At 46.0% G+C, this 19,898-nt stretch overlaps 2 protein-coding genes across 6 annotated transcripts in view; one reads left to right on the top strand and one right to left on the bottom strand.

The window, feature by feature from the left end:
- Mhcl (Myosin heavy chain-like) overlaps nucleotides 1-12,216 on the bottom strand; it is a 32,886-nt gene extending 20,670 nt beyond the window's left edge. The window contains exons 1-10 of one of the 4 annotated variants that reach the window (XM_017175976.3): nucleotides 12,096-12,216; nucleotides 10,746-11,266; nucleotides 9,860-10,681; nucleotides 9,557-9,700; nucleotides 4,040-4,462; nucleotides 3,785-3,971; nucleotides 2,692-2,858; nucleotides 1,725-2,635; nucleotides 1,064-1,667; nucleotides 776-970 (exon numbers count right to left, since the gene is read on the bottom strand). In XM_017175976.3, coding sequence (XP_017031465.1) covers nucleotides 776-970; nucleotides 1,064-1,667; nucleotides 1,725-2,635; nucleotides 2,692-2,858; nucleotides 3,785-3,971; nucleotides 4,040-4,462; nucleotides 9,557-9,700; nucleotides 9,860-10,681; nucleotides 10,746-11,216 — 3,924 coding nt within the window. In that variant the 5' untranslated portion in view covers nucleotides 11,217-11,266; nucleotides 12,096-12,216. Of the gene's footprint in view, nucleotides 1-775; nucleotides 971-1,063; nucleotides 1,668-1,724; nucleotides 2,636-2,691; nucleotides 2,859-3,784; nucleotides 3,972-4,039; nucleotides 4,463-6,489; nucleotides 7,234-9,556; nucleotides 9,701-9,859; nucleotides 10,682-10,745; nucleotides 11,267-12,001 lie in introns of those variants that run through there. The other 3 variants (XM_070287433.1, XM_017175978.3, XM_017175980.3) reach the window with 3 other exon arrangements.
- Nucleotides 12,217-12,815: 599 nt separating this feature from the next.
- Nucleotides 12,816-19,496, top strand: Akt (Akt kinase). 2 transcript variants are annotated; one of them, XM_070286482.1, is made up of 7 exons: nucleotides 12,816-13,260; nucleotides 14,482-15,318; nucleotides 15,395-15,592; nucleotides 15,669-16,058; nucleotides 16,129-16,362; nucleotides 16,425-16,571; nucleotides 16,642-19,496. In XM_070286482.1, the coding sequence occupies exons 2-7, from the start codon at nucleotides 14,782-14,784 to the stop codon at nucleotides 16,723-16,725; spliced, it is 1,590 nt and encodes a 529-aa protein (XP_070142583.1). In that variant the 5' UTR covers nucleotides 12,816-13,260; nucleotides 14,482-14,781; the 3' UTR covers nucleotides 16,726-19,496. The 2 variants fall into 2 exon arrangements, with proteins under 2 accessions (XP_070142583.1, XP_070142584.1); XM_070286483.1 differs by lacking the exon at nucleotides 12,816-13,260 and adding an exon at nucleotides 13,791-13,807.
- Nucleotides 19,497-19,898: the final 402 nt, after the last annotated feature.

Here is a 19,898-nt window from a genome sequence, read left to right as displayed (position 1 = left end):
CCCAATCCGTTCCTTGATCAATTTCAGCTTTTGATTAGGTTGCCCTTCTTGGCACAGTAACTATTGAACGTGCTAATGTCAATGTCAACGCATCGGCGGTTTAACCGACTAATTACGCGTGAGTAAAACCAATTAGTTGGGAGTTGCCTTCAAAAAGTAGCGATTAATCTTATAGGAACGTGAGAGTAAAAAAATAACAACTTGATGGTGGGACAAACAACAGAGGCGTTGCCAATAAAACTGGTTCAACGACTGTGGTAATTGCAAAATTAAATATTAACAAATATTTTGCTGAAAACCTGTCGCTGCCTATTCTATTAGAATGCATTAAAAAAATAGGTAACAACATACACCAATGGAATCTCTGGCACTTGCATCTTATTAAATAATTTACGTATTTTATGAAAGTAAATTAGTTAACAAGACTGGGATTAAACCAATAAACAAGAAGAATCTTTAGAAACATTAAAAAAAAACAAAGCAGTGAAGGAAAATATACATATTTATTTATATTAAAAATTGTATGCATACAATTAAACGATATTTTTGATATCGATTGATTGAAGGATAATTATAATTTTTACCGATCGAACTTTTTTCCTCAATATATGTATGTATAAGCATCCCTATCTTAAGGTGATTAAATAATTTGCATGATTTCTTTAGGAAATAATATATGGGGAACAAATTACTCAAAGGTAACTCCAAGGTACTCAAAGGTAACTCGTTTTATTCTTAGCTATAAGGGCATACTAATCAACCATTCTGAACTCACCTGGCTAGGCCCAATGCGATAGGTAGCCACATCCAGCTCATTAACAGCCAATATCTGTTCCACGCTCACATCCTTGTTGCTGGCCAAATCGCCTGCCAACAGGCCAAAGCGGCGGACAAACTCCAATAATGGCACAGATTCGGGAAAACCAAGCCGATGCAGACGAGCCGCCTCCAAAACTTGCGAACCACGTAGCTGATAGGTAAAAAATAATGAAATAATTTAATACATTGATACAATTGATTTTAAATACATTCTTAAGCAATTTGTTATGCTATGAGCTCTCACCTGACTCCTTAACAGTGGCACATTGACCATTTCCTCCTCACTGGTCGCCTGGCCCACTCCTGAACTTGGAGACCCATTCGCCGTGAACTTGGTGTGCTTGCCGGCATTGTGTTGCAGCAGATAGCAGTGGACAAAGTGAGTGCCGGTGCGGCGCAGCGTATCAATGATGCCGTCCACTGTGAACTTCACCTGCAGCATAATGGAGTTGCGTTTCACTCCAGCCGTGGTGAAGGATCGTCGTATACTGGACACGCGACGCAGAGACTGAGTGCCCTCCAAGCCGGCAAAGGAGCCGCAAAATACCATTGCCCCCGATCCACGGGTAAGTGAGCCAATGTATAAACGATTGATCTCCTCCCGACTGCTGTCCTGCAGCAGTGACACAGCATTACGAATGCCGGGATGCTCACGACTGTTGCGCACCCAGCCATCGACGGCGTACAGAACGGGATTGGTGCCCTGCAGGTGGTGGAGCACAAACTGGCGAGGACCGGCGCATTTGCGCAGAAGCGTGTGATGCTCCCGGTCACCGTAGTGCGAGAACAAACGCTCGAGGAATGTGTCGTCGTTGGAGTGCGGATAGATAGCTTCTTCGTCGAGCAGCCTGAAAAAAATCGGAAATTTAATAAGACTTCCTTTCCGATGATGAATTTTAACCCACCAAAGCATTCCGCGACGATCGTGTTCCCGTAAATCTCGCTGCGAAGAGCGGACCACGTGGTTTTGGGGTGCCTTGTCGATCAGCGAGATCAGCGGTCCCGGGTGACACTCTGAGGCCTGGTCCATCTCAATCTCAACCAGCTCCTGAGCGTAACGGTCGCGCGGGGCCACAAGCGTGGTGTGATGGAAGAGCATCTGCAGGCGCTCCTGCAGGTAGTTGTGACGCAAGTCAGCCAGCGTGGCGCCCACCTGCTGGCCACAGCTGGCCGGGTTCTGAAAGCCGGGCGTATCGATTAGCATAATCGAGGCTATGGTGTGGGCCGAGGTGCAGATCTGTCGATTGACCAAAGCCACCACTGCAGCCAGTGCCTCCGAATAGAGTCCAATGACCAACGCCTCCAAGCACTCCCAGGCCCACTCGTGGCCAGTGTCCGAAGTGGGCGACTTCGATGGACTTAGGCCGCCATTGGGCGCATTCGGCTGTGTCAATCCAAAGGCAGCCGATGACAGATCCTCCAGGTTAACGCCCAAAAGACCCGCCGCCTTGCGGGCGGCCGTGGGATTTGCAAATTGGGTGCGGGCTGTGGATCCAGTGCCTAGTTTGGTCACACCCGCAATGCCCAGATGATAAATGGCCGCCAGAATGCTCCAGATTCCGCGCACAGCCTTCGCATCAATGTTGAGCGTTTCGAAGGCCTGAACTGTGCGCATAAAATCGTTAGCAGCTCGGTGGCGATCTTCCAACTTCTGGGAGAGCGATATGAACGGATGGCTGTCCTCCGAGGAGATGTTCTCCAGGTGCAGCTCTTTTTGCAGCAATCCAGCGGCGCCAGCCAGCAGGCGCGTCATAATGTGGAAGCTGTGCTCGTGGGCCAAGCGTCGACCGGCTCGCTGTCGCTCTGGGAGCAGAACCTTAAAATCCCAAAGTATTAGCAGCATTCTAAGCCTGGAATTGGATTCTGACTAACCTGCAGCGAGGCGGATGCAATCTGTCCAGTCTGGTCAAAGTCAAGACTCAACAGCTGCGTCATTCGGGTAGCGTTCGAGTTGAGGCAAGTTCTCGTATTTCCAAAGGCCTCCAGAATGGTGCACAGGGCATTGACCTTCTCGGCGTTAATAAAGTTGTTGTAGGCACCTAAAAACATATCATATAAATTGAATAAGGGTTGTTTTGATTTCTTTTTAGTTCGATTGTCTTTTGTGAAACATCTGTTGGTAAAATTAAATGGCATATTAATTTAAATTTCTTTTGTTGAAGCCTGGAGGAATTTTTTAATTCAGAGGTTGACATATAAAAGGTGGCAGACAATATTTTTATATTGATACTGCATTTATAAATTGATATCTTAGCGTTGAGAAACATGAGCTTTAAATAGGTATTCTGTTTGATATGTGTATATTTTTATAGAATCAAAAACCGCTGAACTCAAATCCGAACTCAGAAAAATTCCTATTCTTCAGGTTTTCAAAATATTTTAACTTAAAAGTGCAGAAAATACAGTTTTGGGTACTTTTTTTAAGGTGCTGTAACTTCAATACTATTTATTTTTTTATGCCGGACTTTTCTTCTCAATATACATTCCTACATCTTTTGTATAATATATTATGCACCTTATTTCTAGGCTGATAATCTGCCTTTAAAACTGTCAACTTATTTTGGTTACTCATAGCTTTTTTATTTAATTTATAATTTTCTGATTTAAATATATGATGGTGCCTAATTTTCATCGGCAATATGTGTTGGGTAATCGAGTTGAATATCAATAATATTTATCTGGGCAATTTACATTTTCCCTGATACCGTCAGTTCCCCTTTCTGGGCCATAAATCTAACAATGAAACCGAATTGGGGGCTTGACTAATTGCAGCTGCATTTCTTGGCCAACAATGCAAATGAGACAATCGAACGCAGATTGCATTTTGGTGTGGCACCGCGCAAACTGGGCCAGCAGCCCGCAGCCTACGGCCAAAAGGAAAACACAAAATGTAAACAGAAAATGCAACTGCAGCAGCAGCTCCAGCGCTCCTACGAGCTGCTACGTCGAATGCGGCTAGACATACCAGCTGCCAACGCCAGGTAGTTGAGCGCATGCTTGAAGCTGGTGGATTTGCCAGAACCAGATCGGCCCATGAATATCAAGCTCTGGTCGCGCCGCGTCTCAACCAAGCTCCTGTAGGCGGTCTGGGCCAGCGAGTAGACGTGGGGCGGCATGTCCTCCGTCTTGCAGCCGCGGAACATGGAGACAACCTACGAACGGGAGACAGCAGCCGATAAATAACGCGCTCAGATGCAGATCTGGTTGCCAGACCAGTTACCTTCTCGGAGTAGAGGGACAGCGGTGCCATGGGATTGACCACGAGCAGCGTGGGCCCCGCCTTGGTGTGGATTAGATTGCTGGCGTAACGCTGGCGCAGGCAGTGGAGCACCGACGCCTCGTTCAGATACTTCAGCTCGCAAATGTCCTCGGCTAGGTCCAGGATGGGGCTGTTCTGTTTCTCCACATCGTCCTCGTCGACGGTCAGCAGCTCCCCGTTGTGCAGGAGGCGCAGATTCAGCTTGTGTTCGTCATCCCGCCCAGACGAGGGCGTCGGCAGACGTATGGCGGCAGTGAAGCCACCGCGATGCACCAGCCACACACGCTCCGGCTGACTGGCATCCGCCACATCCGCCTCCAGCTCTAGGGACACTCCTTCTCCTGATTCGCCTCCTGCCACTCCATTGCCATTCTCGTGGCGGCTCTGCAAAAAGATGGAAGACAAACAAACAAAACACGAAATTTGAGTTAAATTGGGGTCAACATTTTGTCGGCGCAACTTCAACTGAAGCAGCAGCAGCCGCAGCGAAGGCGGTGTGGGGTGCACATCGAGTTTATTTACGGATCTCGGCGTGGATCGGGAAACATTTTCACGCATTTATTCCATTTATTATCCCTACTCCACTACCGCAGGCAGAAGGCAGCAGGCAGAGTTTCGGTTTATTTCGGGTGCATTTCTAAATTTGACGATGTTTCTAAATCCTAATTAGCCGCCTAGACGCGCCAAATGCTATTGGGCTAGACAGCCAAACCGACGACGACGCGGATGCGCCATTATGCAACCCACCAACGTCGCGTCGTCGCCAGTTCACATTTGTGGCTATAAATGGCATTTAGCCGTAGCGGCAGTCTCCCAAGCTCACTGAGATCTCCTCCCTTCTGCTCGTAGCCTGCCTCCAGATCTCCCTCTTCCTCCTCGTCCTCGCTAGTTCTTCTGCCGAATTATGAAAATATTGTGCAAGGTTCAATAGCCCTCAATTAGGAGTGCGATTCGGGGAAAGTGTGCGAGGGGAACTAATTAATTTTGTAGACATTGCGAGAGCCGGCGGATCGGATAGAAGGAAATCGAATGTAGTCTTTCATTAGGCTCTTAGTCACTTTAGTTTTATGGGTCGTTTCGAAATGGTTGTTTACAGATTTGTAATTAAATGGCAGAAAGAAAGATGTGGAGTTCTGGCGTTAGTTTAGCCCATATGATTTATGAATAGATGAGATTTTAGGGTAATTTCCTAAATGATTTATACTTAATATACAATATTATTCCAATCCTCTTTACATTTAAATATAATCACATTTTACAGACGCTATAATTGAAAATATTTACCATTCCTCATAGTCTGGTAAACACTCGTAAAATAAATACAGTTTAAACGGCAGACACCCTTGAAACTCATTGTTTAAACGAAGTCATTACTCCACTTAACTGTAACAACTGAGTTATGTCTAGTTATTCGAGATTCATTTGATGCGTTGGACCCGCTTAAAAATTTTCCAACTGGGGCACCGAGTCGTCTATTCACAGCCAGCGAACACACTCATCAATCGAGTGGAACTTGTTTGGAGGAATATTAAGATAAACAAAGTAGTTCCCCGAGCGCATGTCCACTGTCAATCAATGCCTGCACTCACTCCACTGTGCGACGAAGTCAACGAACCCGCAGCTGTTGATGATGATGAGCACACAAATTAGACGCAGAAGAGGTGGAGGCAGCACAGGCCGAGGCATCAGAAGACCTGACTAATTAAGTTGGATAGCGGATAGGATAAGATTGGAGCTTACCAAAAGCTACTTCTACTACCGTCTGGATTTCATATTCAGCTATCTTTTACTGCATTATGCAACCCAACTCCATCAGAACTCTAAAGAGGCGGCCACGCCGCGTCGCTAACTCGGAGCTAAATGAACACTTCCGCTCAGCGGCTTCGCAGGCGTATTGAGCCATAAAGCCATACCGCCATAAATGCAGCGACAAGACGACGTAGACCGAACGAACCATGCCGTAAATTATGAGCTTCGCATTCGTCGGCCCACGCACCGTCGTCCGAGCATAATAATAAAAGGTCTAACAACTAAATCGTACATTGGGTCATGGTCTGGCGATCTATCGATCGATCGGTTCGTTTCCATCTTTCTTCGGCCGCCCCCCGCTTGGGTTTGTCCATTCATTTGTTTTTTTATTGCACCCATCGAAGTACTAGAAAGTTTTCGTTGGCTATCAACGCGCTTAAAGCACTGGCCAACCTGAATGGGAACCGTTCTTGTATAAATTGTGTTTCTTCTTAAGAAAACTAAAGTGTTTTCCACCAGATTTAGTTTCCAAAATAAGGCTGAAAACAAGGCTAAGAATGAATTAATATTTTAGAGAACATCCCAATCTCTTTCAATCAACTCCCTTCTTGTATCAAAAACAATGATAATCCCTGCAGCTTAGTGTAGTTCTTAATGCGCACCTTTTGCTTGACGATGGCATCGTAGTTTTTGTAGTTGGCGGCCAGGGAATTGGCCCAAACGGTCGGCCATTGTAGGCCAATGTTCTGGGCATCGCGTCGTCGGCGGAACGAACTCCTTGCACTTGGATTGGGCGACTGCGGGGCACTGGCAGCAGCGGCGGCATACTTGGACGCAGCTACGGCGGAACTGTTCCACGGCGGACGAATCGAAGAGGATGCGCCCGGGGAGACCTTAGGCTCAGCTTGCTTGACACCGTTGCTGCCCCGGAAGCTGAGCGATCTTTTCGTGGAACGCTCAAAGATTGGTGTAACTGGAGCCTGTGGTGGAGATGTTGCAAGGGCAGCGGCAGCTTCCTTAGCTTTAGTGGCCGCCAGGCGAGGCGGTTTCGGTGGCGGAGCAGATGTGGGAACGGGTGCCGAGGAGCAGGAGGGCCAGCTGGTGGAGTTCTCCGAGCCACTCTCGCTGATCGTCTCCGAGCTTATGCTGTTCTTACGCTGAGCCTTGGGCGTCTGTCGGCCGCCTGCCTTGGAGCCCGTTCCAGATCCTCCTGCTGGTGCTGCTGACGCAACCCTCTGGGACTTGCTGGTGCCGCAGGCGTGCGCCTTGCCCGTGCAACCCTTGTGGAAGGAGGGATTCAACCCGGATCCCGGGGCAGCAGGCACAGCCGGAACGATGCCGCCGCGCAGCGTCTGCTCGAAACTTTTGGGCTTAAGGAACATGGCTGTTATGCGATCACTGGGCACACGCAATTCTCATGGCCAGCCCGCGGAGCATGACCAGAGCAAACAGAAACAGATACAGATGCAGGCACAGATACACCGATGCGGATACAGGTACAGGCACCGATGCGAAGACACACAATAGCCAGAGTCTGAAGCGGAGCGGGAAGTAGACGACGATTGGGTAACTGGAGCGCCCGCGGAACCTTGGAACTGGCTGGCTTTATGTGGCCGGAGCACTTAGCGCTTTGACATTAGACAATTGCGCGACTGAAAACGGCCAATCATCGGTCGATCGATCGATGGACCACCGAACTGACTTGGCTGACTGATTGATTGCACTGCAAGACTCTAGTCACGAACGCGATGGAGTCGACGGCGCCAGCGAGTTATGAATTAAAGCCGTCCAGACCGAGTGACAGCCAGAATCGTCATGGCACACAAAACACTAAAATCCACTTCGGCAGCAATAGCAGTACTACAACTGGTAACAACATCGAATTTCACCGTGGGCGTCGCGCAGTCTTTCCTCGACTTCGATTTCCGTACCGAACCTGGGCAAAGTTTTCAGCGTACTGACGGCCCTGCTCCAAGCGCAGCGACTGCGGACCGTTCGACAACAACACACACCGCGAGCTGAGACGAAACCAAAAACAAAAACAAACCCAAAGACAACGATAACAACAACAGAAAAGAAGCACAGACGAAAACACACTCGCAGTCAGCCACAGCAGCAGCAGCACCAACCAGCGTCGACAGCGATGTCGCTGCTTCAGCGGCGGCCTCTGCCCATGATAGTACGCGGTAGCAGAAAGAGAACCTGGGTATAATGGTACCAGAACTGGATAACTTATTGAAGATATCCTGGAAAGACTTGCCAACCTCCCCCTAACTAGTATGTCGCCCCTTAATACGTCCCAGATTTCATAATCTTGTTGGAATTTCAGACTTTGATTTAGTATAATTTTCTATATAAATATTACAAAATATTTGTGAACCTTATGGAAACTTCATTTCCTGAATATAATATATATTATATATATATAATCATCCTTTTATCTCCTTTAATATGTCAGTTAAAGTTTTAATTTGTATCTAAGAAAAAAAAAGGGCTTGGTATCCGTTAGTCGGGACACTCACCCCCTAAAGTTCCTACATGTTTTGTTGTGGCTTTGCCTTTTATTTGTGTAGGCAGCTCCAAGTGGGTGTAGAAATGCACACACAGCTGCAGTCGCAGTCGACGCTGCAGCTGCTGTCGGCGCTGGCTGCGCAGCTGCTTCGTGCTTTGGCCAAAGGCGATCTCATGGATCGTGGAAATCCATGGATCGTCGTCGTCTTTTGGCTGCTGCTGCTGCCGCCTCTGCTGGCATAAAATGCATAAAGTGCATATCAAATGCAGTTCGAGTTTTTCCGCAGTGTTGCCAAATCGGTTTGGTTTTATTTTCGTCTTCTTTCTTCAATGGAAGCGAGTAAGGCGCTGAAATATGTCAACGTCTTGACACCACCCCCAACCGTGCAACTACAAGCACTAAATATTTATAGAAGGGCCGGGCTGGGCCAGGTTAGGCTGGATAGGTAACATAGATAGATGGATACACACACAGTTAGATCAACAGCCTGCGCTGGGGACCATATTTCACAATATTTGTGCAAGTTAAACACGGCGAGAAAATGTCAAACACGTTTCTAGCATAGACAACAAGTCAATAAGAATTGCAGTCGATGATTAGATGAATGGGGAAATAGACGATTATCAAATGCTCTTAAGCCACTTGCTAAAATATGTATCTCAAATTACAACAAAAAAATCAAATAGTTACAGTACATTTCCAACTCCCCAGATGCTAGGAACCCAAAATTCAAGTATGCTTCTAGAAAAGTATAGTCAAAAGTCGCATAAGGAAAACCTTCCAATAACAGAATAGTACTACTAATTGGAGAATTGTACTTACTACGAGACATTCTCCGCTTTAAAGACCTCCATTCAACACAACAGTAAATGAATCATATTTAAAGAGCTTAATAAATAAGCAAATATTTGCAATAAACAGGAAACGGCCTTAAAACTCCATTAAGATAACTAATTTTTGATCCATTTTTGCCAATAGGAAATCTTTGGTCAATACAAATTAGATTCTTAGCTATGTGGAGATCAATTTACAGATGATTAATAATCCCTGCGTTGCACCTGAGCTTCTCATACATAATTGATCGCAGTCCGATACATACTAATGGATAATGCAGTGGTTATGCAAGTATAGCCTCAAGGTTTGGTTCACTGCAAGGCGATGACGAGCAGGTAAGCTCCATCAATTACACTCTAATGGATGCGATGTTCTCGACTCACCTGACGCTTGAAGCGCTTGCTGGCACTGCGCCGGAGGGTGTTGCAGTTGCCATTGGTAATGGAATGATCGATCTCCTCCACGGTAGCCGTGCTGGGTGCCATGCATCGCTTGCTTAGCTCCACCAGCTCTGCAACTGGTTGGACCTGGGCGGGGGAAACAAAAGTGACATGAGTACGGGCCAATAATGAGCTTAGAATAAAGTACTTATATTAGTATCTAAAGTCCAAATAATTCCTTTCCATTTTAATTTTATATTCTCTTTAACCTAAAGTAAAGTTCAACGAACTGTTAGGTGTACATACCTCGACGGTGACAGCATCACCGCTGTTACGTATTAGCTCGATGATGATCTCCCGCGACAGCTCGCCCACTGGCGTTCCGTTCACCTTGATAAGGCGATCGCCGGGCAGGAGACCCGTGGCACCGCCACCAGCACCTGGCTCGGCAAAGATTACCGGCCTGAAAATGGGCGATGTTAGCGACTCTGTACGGTCCAGGCAGATTGCCTTCCGCAGGCTGAAGCCAAAGTCCTGGCGTGGCGACTTTTGTCGCCGAATCACCAGCTGTCTAGGAGGCGGCAGCTGCACCAGTTTCACCGGCGGAAGCGGCAGCTCCACATCTTCAAAGGCATGGACACGGGCCCAACGATCGATGCCCTGCGACTCACCGACCGGACTCAGTGAGAAGGGAGGCGTGGCGAACGAGGAGTTTGTGGTATCTGTGAGACTGTCGGCGCTGGGCGACGGCGAGGTGAGCACATGGAGGTGCGATCCCGGGCTATTCGCATGGGGCGCAGCACCATAGCGAGCGTTGGCCGGCAGGGTCATGGCCCGCTGATGGCCGCCTGTTTGCTCGCCATCGCTTCGTAGGCTCTCCACGGAGGTGAAGGAGGTGCCGTGCTGGCTGGAGTTAGAGCCAATCGAACCGGCTGCACCTCGTGCAGGGCCCTCGTAGAGCAGCTCATTTTGCATGGTGTTGCGCATGAGCATCTCTGGTGTGCCGCCAGCTGCCCCGGTGCCGCCTGTGAAGGAGATCTCCTCGTGCACATTGGTCATGTTACTGCGCGAACCCTTTAATATGCCGCGTTTGGGCGGTTTCGGCGGCACAGGAGGCAGGAAGCGATTCTATAATGGAGGAATAGGAGTTATTACTGCGGTACCTTGGCAGAATTTGGGATAATGAACTCACCTTGAGCCCACCGGCAAGTAGGGAATGCGTGACCTCGCTGTAGTTGACACTTACGCCGGTGCCGTTGGACGCCCGACTCTCGATATGCGTCATCACAGATGCTACAATCTCCTCATTGCCGCGATCCTGTTCCGGGCCACCGGAGCCTCCAGCGGTAGCTCCTCCGTTGCTCCCAGTGCTGCCATTGCCCGTGGCGTCGGCATTTAGGGCGGCAAAGAAGTCGGCACTGTAGTCCGCCGTAATGCCGCTGGGCAGCTTCTCCTTCTCCTTGCGCCGTCCGCGGATCTTAAGGGAGCGCCGGACTTCATCCAGGCGGAGCAGTTCGTCGGTGCTCATGCTGCCGGTGACGCCGCCGACTCCTCCGATGCCGGTGCCGGGGCCAGTGCCCTTAGCCTCTTTGCGCAGCTTCTTCTCCCGCTTGCGGCGCTCCTTCTCCTCGTCGCCGGCGCTCTTCTTCATAAAGTTGAACATCGTGTGTGGCGTGGTGTGGTGCGGGGGTTGGGTCCTTAGGAGCTATCCAACTAGAGTGGTCAGGAATTAGCACTGGGTTAACGTAAAGTTCAAGGGCGTGACCAAAAGTCTGCGCTAATTCGATTTGCGATGTTCTCCCTCTGCCACTCTCTCTCTCTACCTCTGTGGTCTGCTTTTCTCTCTAGCTGTTTGCCATCTCTATCTAACACTCGGCGCAGCGAGTGCCGAGCAATGCACCCGCCCGCACAAAAACAGTTATCTGGTTCTCTGTATGTATGTGTGAGTGCTGCACATTTGCAAATCACAACGTATAAACAATGGCACATATTTTCTTCATTTCAACATTTCTTCTTCTGCTGCGGTGGCGGCTTTGCTTTTGTCATTGAGTCGTTGCCATTTGCCCTGTTTCTGTTATTATTTATTATTCAATTATGCGCTTTCTTTTCTTTTCCACTTCCCCACCATACATATTATGTTTTGTTTTCACACAGCCCACACTCACACTGGTACACGAAAGGGGGCTCGTAGCTGCATTTGTATTGATTGCCCCAGACTCGTCTCCCTCTCTCGCCTTACTCCCCCTTACACATCTTTTCTCGAATTGAATGTTTCTTTTCCTAATTGAATGCACTCGCCTCATTACTTATGCCACTCCAATTGCTCTAGTCGGCGGACCACGGCCCACAAATGATACACACGAAAGGCAGAAAAAAAGAAAGTTGGGAGTCAATAACACCTTTGTTTTTGCAGTTTTCTACGCCTTTTTTGATAACACACAAACACACCCGCACACAAACACACATCCGCGGGCAGCCAGATTTGTTTATTCCAGAGTGGCAGGCGAGGCTCTCCCTTCCAATCGATTCGTGCGTTCTTCACCTTTCGTTTTTTTGCCACTTGAGCAGTTCGCAGACTTGCTTTTCTTTTTTTTAAACAGACTTCGTTCTGCATAAACAAATCAGCGAGCAGTGTGACCAAACCACCAACACTTTAGTAAAACCGGCAATCTGCGATGGGAAGAGTGGGAAACTCAGCTAGGAACGTCGTGAATCGATTAACTGAAATTTGTAAATTACATTTTTTATCGAATGTTGTATCGAATATAGTTTTTTGTACTTTTCTATTTGCAAATTAATTAATTGAATAATAACAACCCTCAAGGATTTAAAAAACGCAGATACTGGTGTGGACTATCCGAATCTTGGATTGTAATAGATAAAATGAGAACTGGCATAGAAATAAAGCCAAGTCAAGAGAAATTGAAAAAAAAATTGAAGACATAAATTATTATAAAAAAAATTAATATAAAGCCTTTAAAAAACGGGTACTTGCCATTAAATAATAAGCAAATTTTTCTTTATTGACAGAAAAACTGCCCGGTCTATTATACTTTCTATTACTGAAAATGAAAGATCGCTAATGAGAGTGAGTGGTGTCACCCGAAACAGTTTTGCAATAGGTAAGTTTTAAATATTTTGAATTTAACGGTATAAACAACCATTTCGTATTGTATTTTCGCAGCCCTGCTTTACGTTACGTTTTTTTGCTGCTATCAAGGCTTATTTCCACATCCAGGTACGGTCTCATGGTTTTTGTGTGAGATACGGGCACACTGCTTCGAGATCGAAAAAAAGTGAAGCGTAAAAACTGTGTTTATGAAAAATACATTTTCAATATTTGCATTTGCCTCACCGTCGCGTTGCGAAAACGTAAATCGCCAAGTAACGAGCCCCGGTCGCCGTTTTTCAGACTGAATTTGCCTCTGTTCCAGTGTGTGCGAGCGTTCGTCTGCGAGTGTTTTGTGTATGTGTGTGTGTGGTTCCGTTCCGTCCTCTGGTGTCTGGCACCTTAACACAACAACAACAAAAGCAGCAACAACACAACGCAGCAGCAACAACACACGCACAATAATAAGGCCCGTGACGTCGCTGCCGTCACCATCAAAAGCAAAAGACCAAAACGAGCAGAAAAACAAACAGCAGCAGCAGTAGCACAGCGCGGAATTGAAAGCAAAAGTCGCGTTCTTTTCGCAACCTAAACTTAGGTGGGTAAGAGTGTGCTTTTCCAGTTTTTCCGTCTTCGTTTTTCAGTTTTTCCCTGTCCACAATTTCCACGATGAACGACGTGATTTGACATGTTGCTCTGCTAGGTCGCCGCTGCCCACACACACAGACAATACATATACAGGCATATATACATGTATATATATTTATATACAACACTGCCGCAGTCAGACACCCACACAGGCAAACGGCCAGACACTCGCACCAATACACCTTAGCCGCTGTGGCAGACACGCGTACCACCACCCCCCTCGCCCACAGTCTGGCCTCGCACTTTGCAATGCAGCCATGTCTGTGGCCGTGTCTGTGTCTGTCACTGCGACTGTGACTGACTGCGGCTGTCTGTGTGTATTTTGTCGATTTTTATTTTATGTACATTTGTTTACAGTTTTAGATAGCGAAATTTGTACAGCCGTCGTTGACATTTTCGCAAATTGTAAATGAATATGCTTTTGCTTTTGCAGCTGTGTGTGAGTCGGTGTGTGCGCGCCGTGCCGAACCGTGCTGTGCGGTGCTGTGCGTGTGTGTGTACGTATATAAGTTCATGAACAGTCGCCGCCGTTGACTTGTTTTGATTTAATTTCGCGCTAAATGCAATCGCGAACAATTTTCGCTCGGTATCGCTGCGTAACATGGCGGGGAATTTCGTTTGAAGCTGAAAGTGCCAGCGGCTGGCGCCTACGTCTGCATGTGGGCCAGTGACTAAGAGGCGGCGGCCCTGCGAATCCCTTATTATTTGTCGTTTTTATATTTGTTGTACTTGTATTCACCCAGCGGAAATGCCGGGCATGTTTGGCTTTCGCCCTACTCTGCTCTGCTCCGCTAGAATCCCAGCTGCAGTTGCAGTTTCCATTGCTGACGCAAGCGCCAGAAAGGCGGATTTGTCATAAACATGCAAAATATGACAATAACAATAAAAATTGTTTACCAACGATCGGCAATCAGCCTGGGATAAGGGGAAAAACTCTGATAATGGGACTGTTTATATCTCTGATAGCTACTGGAGACACTTCACCCACCCCCTTTAAATAAGAATCCAGAAATAGCTTAACGGTTATTTTTAAAAATAAATCCCTTTTTTTAAATGTACAATAATTGCAAGAATAAAACGTTTTTTGGTCGGCACGAATGGCATGCATTCTATTCCAATTCCAAAGATATTTAACATCTCCTCTAATGACAATCTACCATTATGATTTCAGGCAACTGGATTCGCTTGTCCCTAGGATTTGTGCAACAGCCTCAACACGAATTACTTACCGTTTGCCCTACAGCGGCGATCAACTGTGGTTGCCAGCGCCGCCCCAGCGGCAGGTCCCGCCAACCGGCAACCGGAGACTCCATCGAGCACCAATAGCAGTAGGGCCATCAACATCAACAACAGCTTCCAAAGTAACCCAAACAGCAGCGGAGGAGGCGGCAGTGGTAGCAGCGGCGATCACCTCTTCTGGAAGCAGCCATCCTGGCTAGAGTCCAGCCCCGGCAGCGCGGACACAGGAATAATGTCGATGAACGCCCCCTTCACCACACCCAGCACCCCCAGCATGAGCATGAACTCGATGACCGCCATTCCTCAGCTGGTAAAGGAGGGCTGGCTGCTTAAACGGGGTGAGCACATCAAGACATGGCGCCAGCGCTACTTCGTTCTTCGCTCCGACGGCAGGCTGGAGGGCTACCGCAGCAGGCCGGCGGACAGCACGGCTGTTTCGGAGCCAGTGCTAAACAACTTCACGGTGAAGGGCTGCCAAATCATGACCGTGGATCGACCCAAACCATTTACCTTCATCATCCGCGGCCTGCAGTGGACGACGGTGATCGAGAGGACATTTGCCGTGGAATCGGAACTAGAGCGCCAGCAGTGGACAGAGGCCATTCGCAATGTATCCAGTCGGCTGATCGAAATGGGCGAGATGGCCATGTCGCCGTCGGTGCAGTCAGACATGGCTGACGTGGATATGGCCGGTATTGCGGAAGTAGAGCTCTCCGAGCAGTTCTCGGTGCAGGGCACCACCTGCAACAGCAGCGGCGTCAAGAAAGTGGTACGTATTAATTCTCTCTCTGTCTGTCGGTCACCGGCTAAGTGCGTGATCTAACTGACTCCTTATCTCATTGCAGACTTTGGAGAACTTTGAGTTCCTCAAGGTGCTCGGCAAGGGCACCTTCGGTAAGGTTATCCTTTGCCGTGAAAAGGCCACTGCCAAGCTGTACGCGATCAAAATTCTCAAAAAGGAGGTCATCATCCAGAAGGACGAAGTGGCCCACACCCTGACCGAGAGTCGTGTGCTCAAGTCCACAAATCATCCGTTCCTCATTGTGAGTAGATTGTTGTCCAATCCTTAATTAAGCTATAACTAATACCTGCCCTCATCTCTTTATCCTCCTTCCGCAGTCTCTTAAATATTCGTTTCAAACCAACGATCGCCTGTGCTTCGTCATGCAGTACGTGAACGGAGGAGAGCTATTCTGGCATCTTAGCCATGAGCGCATATTCACCGAGGACCGCACCCGATTCTATGGAGCCGAGATCATTTCGGCCCTGGGCTACCTGCATTCGCAGGGCATCATCTATCGCGACTTGAAGCTGGAGAATCTTTTGCTGGACAAAGATGGCCACATCAAGGTCGCCGACTTCGGTCTGTGCAAAGAGGACATCACGTACGGTCGCACAACGAAAACTTTCTGCGGCACACCGGAATATCTAGCGCCGGAAGTATTAGACGACAATGATTATGGCCAGGCTGTGGACTGGTGGGGCACCGGCGTGGTCATGTATGAGATGGTGAGTCACCTTAGTCACTTTATATCTTGTTGAATTTATATTGACATCGGATTACCCTCTGTTTTTCCAGATCTGTGGTCGTCTTCCGTTTTATAATCGTGATCATGATGTGCTTTTTACATTAATTTTGGTCGAGGAGGTCAAGTTCCCACGCAATATCACAGATGAGGCGAAAAATCTGCTCGCCGGTCTGCTGGCTAAGGATCCCAAGAAGCGTCTGGGAGGTGGCAAAGATGATGTTAAGGAGATACAAGCACATCCCTTCTTTGCGAGTATTAATTGGACAGATCTAGTCCTGAAAAAGGTAATAGCGTGGCTTACCTTTCCGTTGTATATTCAGTTCCTAAACAATATTTATCCCAATAGATACAGCCGCCTTTCAAGCCTCAGGTGACATCCGATACGGATACAAGGTACTTCGACAAGGAGTTCACGGGAGAGAGTGTGGAACTAACGCCGCCGGATCCTACCGGGCCGTTGGGCTCCATAGCCGAAGAGCCGCTTTTCCCGCAGGTAAGGCAACAAGTTCGCAGCTCATCGCTCACACGATTTATTTATTTTTGTCTTGCTTTCGCCGCCACAGTTCAGCTACCAAGGAGACATGGCCTCCACGTTGGGCACCTCGTCGCACATTAGTACTTCCACAAGTCTCGCATCGATGCAATAGAACAAGTTTACAAACTTTAACAAGCACACATCATGTTCTGCTTCATCACCTATAACTATACTATACCTATAACATATATAGAAATGGGAAAAAATAAGAAAAGCAAGAAAATATTAAACAATAATTATACGATGATAACGAAGGCAAGCTAAAGGGTTTTCTTGCTATACGTTCTACAAACACCAATAATAAGAGGAATCCAATCGATAGTAACTTATTTTTTCATAACTAGAAAGGGAGAACGAAGCCGAGGAAAAAGTTTACAACATATGATTATACACATATACATATATATATATACATCTAAATATAACACTTGGGGCATCGAGCTTGAAGTGATTAGTTAATCTTAAACGCAAGTAAAACATTTAATCAAGCTGCTCCCAGGCGGTACGTCAGATGGAAGGCAGGCGTCGCAGGCATCGCACGCATAAGGCCCGCTTAATCTGATTGATTATACAGAGCAACATATACACGGCACTCACACACACACAGACACTTAGCATATAGCGTACGTGAGGTTAAGTTAACTGAACAGCAACAAATCGAAATACCCCCTCCCCCACACATACACACTCGTATATTTACATTATTTATACTCCAAAGAAGCAAGAAAAGAAATAATAACGAGTTATATTTAATGTTAAAATTGCCTCTTATGTGCTGTGCTTTATGCAAAACCACAGCAAGAACAACCGAACCGAAAGGGAAACAAACTAATAGGTAATAAACGACAGAAATGATTACAAAAATGCAGTTTAATAGGCGCCAGCAATAAGTGAATCAGTTCAATTAAAGCTCCAATATCTACACAGGCCGAAACGTATTTCGAAAACAATAACAAGAGCCACTAAATAATTACAATGGTCGCCATTTTTTATTATAATTTTTTACGACAAAATATATTTGTACATATTTATAAAAAAGCATAAAAACATTTTTAAATGAAAATGAAAAGCAAACAAAAAAAGAACAAAACTTAAAAGTGTCGCCGGGGAAATGGAAGTCTCCATTTTTAAAGGTTTAACCTTTGGCACAATGAAAAAAATTTTAACTTTGTCATTTAATTTTGGCATTGAAAAGTTCATAGCAAGTTTTGCATACTTAGAGCATCAGGCAAAAAAAAAAAAAATAAAAATAAAAAATATATAAATCAACCACAACAGACTTACACATGTTCCACAAGGAAGATTAAAAACAAGAATTATATAAACGGAAAAACCTAAAAAGCAAAAAGAATTTTTGATATTTTTATATGCGCAATAAAAACAAAAATTAAGATAAAAAAAAAACAAAAAAATAAACAAAGTTATTTTATATTTCGAAAAGAAAAGAAAAGAAAAGCAAAATAAATTTTGTAAATAAAATTATATTAAATAAAATCATGTTCGGGCATTTCAGCTGAAAACAAAGCAAACAAAAACGCATAATCTCTCTTCTAAATGTTAAACCAAACCTATCAATCGGTGAGGAACACAATAAACAAGTATATTGAAACAAAGCGAAGCGATAGAAATGCCAAAGAAGCGGCAGAGAGAAATCCAGCAGTTTGCAGCCGGTCTGTCAGTCAGTCAGTCGGGCTGAGTTCGGTTAGAGTCCTTGACAACTTGCAATGATTCCGAATCCTGACTAGGAAGTATGCCACGCTAGCTGAAGCAGCTCGGGCCAACGAGAGATATCCGATAGAATCACTAGCTCCTTGCCCAGCTAGGACATCCTGGCCAACCTGCTGCTCCGTAGGCTTGCGGCTGACATCTAGGCTAGCCAATATCAATCTCAGATCGATCAAGCAATACATAGACAAAATATAGAACCCTCATAAGCATGGCTTACTAGACACATACAATCTAAGGAACAAGGAACTAGGAACGACTTCAGGCGACCCAAAATCCCCTTTGATAGACTTGTCAGCCCGAATATGATGTGGGGAGACCCAGCTAGAGATCAGTAGCAAAGATTTAGAAAACTGTTTAGGGATGATGATATCTGAAACTAGCCTTAGTGACGTCTCTAGTGTCCCCCAAATCGAAGCATTTTTCGAAATCAATAAGTCTAGTTGTCTAAGTTTACTGAGTTTACTGTAAGACAATTTTTGATTTCGATTTGTTCACACATCCCTCCCTCCCCCTTCCACACACACGAACTGCAAACTACAATGTGTTCTGAAGTAAAAATAATAAAACAAAGTGGTTTAAAAACATGACTATATTAAGAGGAACCAGAGAGAGATATATATCCAGTCAGATCGTAGATCGAGTCGAGCAACTTCAGTTGTTTTTTTTTTTATTGTAGAAAAAGAATATTCCCAAAAGAGTTCGGAGGAACCCCGGATACCGATTCAGACCCAAATTATAATCGACAATTTGACTAGGAGTAATTTTTGATAGGCGGAACTGCGGATTTCGCACAGTTTTAATTATGAATAATATTACCAAATAATGATAATAACGACTAAGCTGATTTATGAAACGATTCAAGATCGAACTAAAACATATACACCACTATGTATGTATGTATATGTATAGTTAAAGAGGACTAACATCAACTGAGCAGCAACCATGTAGATATGTACGATCTGCATAAGTACTATAATGATTACGATTAATTTATACGCGCTTACGCATACCAACATGCAAACATTATGAGAATATATATATATATACATGTATATATATATACGATATAAGGTGTGTATGTACCTTATACATGCATTCAAACCAAGTTTATTATACAGTGAAAACATTATAATAATAAAACTACATAAAACCAAATTTTATTGAAGAGTCTTGGGTATCCCTTTCTGATTTTTCTATAATATTAGTTACTATTCTTTCCCAGAAATATCTTTAACTTTTTTCCAGATTGCATAACTCGAGCGGAAAGTTCTCAGCAATAAAGATTCCGCGCACCTCATCCTCTGGGAAAATTGGGTCAAGAAAACTATGCGAAAACGAGGGGCCACTGAAGTGTATGTGGAAACGAAGGAAGCGAAAAAAAAACCCACTGGACAAGCGCCAATGACCGACTTAAATATTCGGGAGCAGGAGCCGGAGTCCGAGGAGTGGGCAGTTATGGGCGAGCGCGGTGCGTGACAGACCCGCGGCTAGGCCCGAGGACCGAGCTCCACTGCCGACTCCGCCAGCTCCCCCCAATCCCATGGAGCATGCGAACAA

This window comes from Drosophila kikkawai, chromosome 3R (assembly GCF_030179895.1).
Source record: "Drosophila kikkawai strain 14028-0561.14 chromosome 3R, DkikHiC1v2, whole genome shotgun sequence".
In the NCBI taxonomy this organism is placed as follows: Eukaryota; Metazoa; Arthropoda; class Insecta; order Diptera; family Drosophilidae; genus Drosophila; species Drosophila kikkawai.
The sequence above is the reverse complement of the archived record's forward strand: the minus strand, read 5'-3'. Positions and strand labels throughout refer to the sequence as shown.

What these genes read in the sequence shown, in the direction of transcription:
- Akt (XM_070286482.1), top strand. Translation starts at nt 14,782, where the DNA reads ATGTCGATGAACGCCCCCTTCACCACACCCAGCACCCCCAGCATGAGC. An exon ending in CAGATCTAGTCCTGAAAAAG is followed by an intron (nt 16,363 to 16,424) that starts GTAATAGCGTGG and finishes TTATCCCAATAG; the next exon opens with ATACAGCCGCCTTTCAAGCC. An exon ending in AAGAGCCGCTTTTCCCGCAG is followed by an intron (nt 16,572 to 16,641) that starts GTAAGGCAACAA and finishes TCGCCGCCACAG; the next exon opens with TTCAGCTACCAAGGAGACAT.